Source organism: Pteropus vampyrus, unplaced genomic scaffold (assembly GCF_000151845.1).
Source record: "Pteropus vampyrus isolate Shadow unplaced genomic scaffold, Pvam_2.0 Scaffold32, whole genome shotgun sequence".
Lineage (NCBI taxonomy): Eukaryota > Metazoa > Chordata > Mammalia > Chiroptera > Pteropodidae > Pteropus > Pteropus vampyrus.
Window position 1 is genome coordinate 9,600,223 of NW_011888813.1, and position 2,148 is coordinate 9,602,370.

The following is a 2,148-nucleotide window of genomic DNA, read 5'->3' on the forward strand; positions in this document are numbered from 1 at the left end:
GAGCTGTGAGCCCCAGGTTCTTTCTGAGCCCTGGCGAGGACCTGAAATAGGATCCTCTGTTTTGTAAAGTATTGCCAACTCTTGTTCAGATAATTCTTCAGTCTAAATAAGTTCTATTCTCTGCTTCTCTTTTGGGCATATACTTATTTCATCCTACAGATGGTTTCAGATTAATTTTTAAATTTCAATTTCCTTTTCAGCCCTCAGGTAATGTACAAGGAGATAACTGGCAGCTGATAACAACAGTTCTTTCCAAATTTATGTTGCAAGCATAAAACATGATAATATAAATGCTGTCTTGTCACATGCAGCGGACCCTGCTCCTCTGTCCCAAAAGTGGGTCATGGGTTTGTTCCTCAGGGCAGCTGGGGTGGATTTCATTTGCTTATTTAAACTCTTATCCTTTGTTGTTTGGGATTAATGATGCGTAGAAGCAAAATGGGCTTCTCAAGCTGCAGCATGGAAAGCTAAGTGGGTAACAGAGTGGTCCACTGCTTCGGTGGAAGCTCATTAAAGGTCATTAGATGCTGCTATCCCCCAAAACACAGATAACTGAAAACAGGACCCAACTCAGCTGAAAACTTGGAAGTAAATGCTAAACACAGTCCTCAAATTAGATTAGAAGGTCTTCAGAATTTATTTATGGGCACCAAAGCTTTATGAAGCAAAAATATGTGGGTTTTACTTTATGTGACTATTTCTTATTTTGGTTTTCTAGCAAAGTTTTTGGGGGAGAAAACTTATACGTGGTTTATGACTTTGCCTCTGGATGTGTTTCCCACTATTAGTACCATTAAAAAAGACATGCTTATGTATTTACTTCAACACTTTTTCCCATTTACTGTAATATTTCTATTTATATTCTTTGGGGGTATTAAAAATTATAAAATGAATTCATTTCTAACTTTGTAAAAAATATATATATGCCTTAATGTTTATAATGTTAGTCTGACATCAAAATCTGTGTGCTCTTTTTCCAAAAAGGCGACTCCTGCAGATGGGTGTTTATAACTGCCAGCTTTTTAACAATCTGGGGCTCTGCTGCTTCTATGCCCAGCAGTATGATATGACTCTGACCTCGTTTGAACGTGCCCTTTCTCTGGCTGAAAATGAAGAGGAGGCAGCTGACGTCTGGTACAACTTGGGGCATGTCGCTGTGGTATGTTGCTTCTCTAATATCATTTTTGTTGTAGACAAGGCAGCCACAAGTTAGTTTTAAGACATTTTCGGGTATTATAAATTCAGGTTTGGTTATAGGCTTATGTAGGAATTTAGATATTTCTAGAAGTCACTATAACTCATTTTATAGTCCCAGGTTAAATCTTCTTACATACAATTCATACTAAGCAAAATAAGTCAGTCAGAAAAAATTGAGGACCGTATGATTTCACTCATATGTGGGATATAAAACTGAAAGCAACAAACAAACAAGGCAAACAGAAACTCATAAACGCAGACAAGTTTAGTGGTTCTCAAAGGGAAGGGGGTCAGAGGGAAGTGGATATGGGTTACAGGGGTCAAATATATGGTGACAGAAGGAGATTCGTCTTTGGGTTGTGAATTATATAAAGATGATGTATTAAATTGTACACTTGAAACCTATATAATTTTATTAACCTGTGTCACCCCAATAAATTTAATTAAGAAACAAAAACCATTCGCACTTGACTCCACTGATTGGTACTTTTGGCTTTTCCTGTGGTACTAGAAACAGTTTGTATGAAGAAAGATGGAAGGAGCTGTCTGCGTGAATATGTGCTTTTCTTCTGCAGGGAACGGGAGATATGAATCTGGCGCATCAGTGCTTCAGGCTGGCTCTGGCCAACAACAACAGCCACGCGGAGGCCTACAACAACCTGGCGGTGCTGGAGATGCGAAAGGGCCACGCGGAGCAGGTCGGTGCGCTCCCGCTCGGTGGGCAGGCCACGTCCTTCAGAGAAAAGCTGTCACGTGTAGCATCTTTACACGTTCTAATATAACTGAGCTGTAAAATCTGACCAGTCTGGGTTTGAATCCAGCTCTGTCACGTGTTAGTGATATGACCTCGGACAAGTTACTTAACCTTTCCGTATCTAAAACAGAACACTTGGTTTTATTTGGACACATCTGCACGTGTTAGTGAACTGTTCCACCGTTCACAGCTCCCTG

At 39.9% G+C, this 2,148-nt stretch overlaps 1 protein-coding gene across 1 annotated transcript in view; it reads left to right on the forward strand.

Moving 5' to 3' along the window:
* The window catches only part of TTC8 (tetratricopeptide repeat domain 8), a 43,562-nt gene that overhangs the window by 35,199 nt on the left and 6,215 nt on the right, over window positions 1-2,148 (forward strand). Inside the window, exons 10-11 of the mRNA XM_023528866.1 lie at window positions 976-1,159; window positions 1,773-1,895. Of these exons, the coding sequence (XP_023384634.1) occupies window positions 976-1,159; window positions 1,773-1,895 (307 nt within the window). The remainder of the gene's footprint in view (window positions 1-975; window positions 1,160-1,772; window positions 1,896-2,148) is intronic.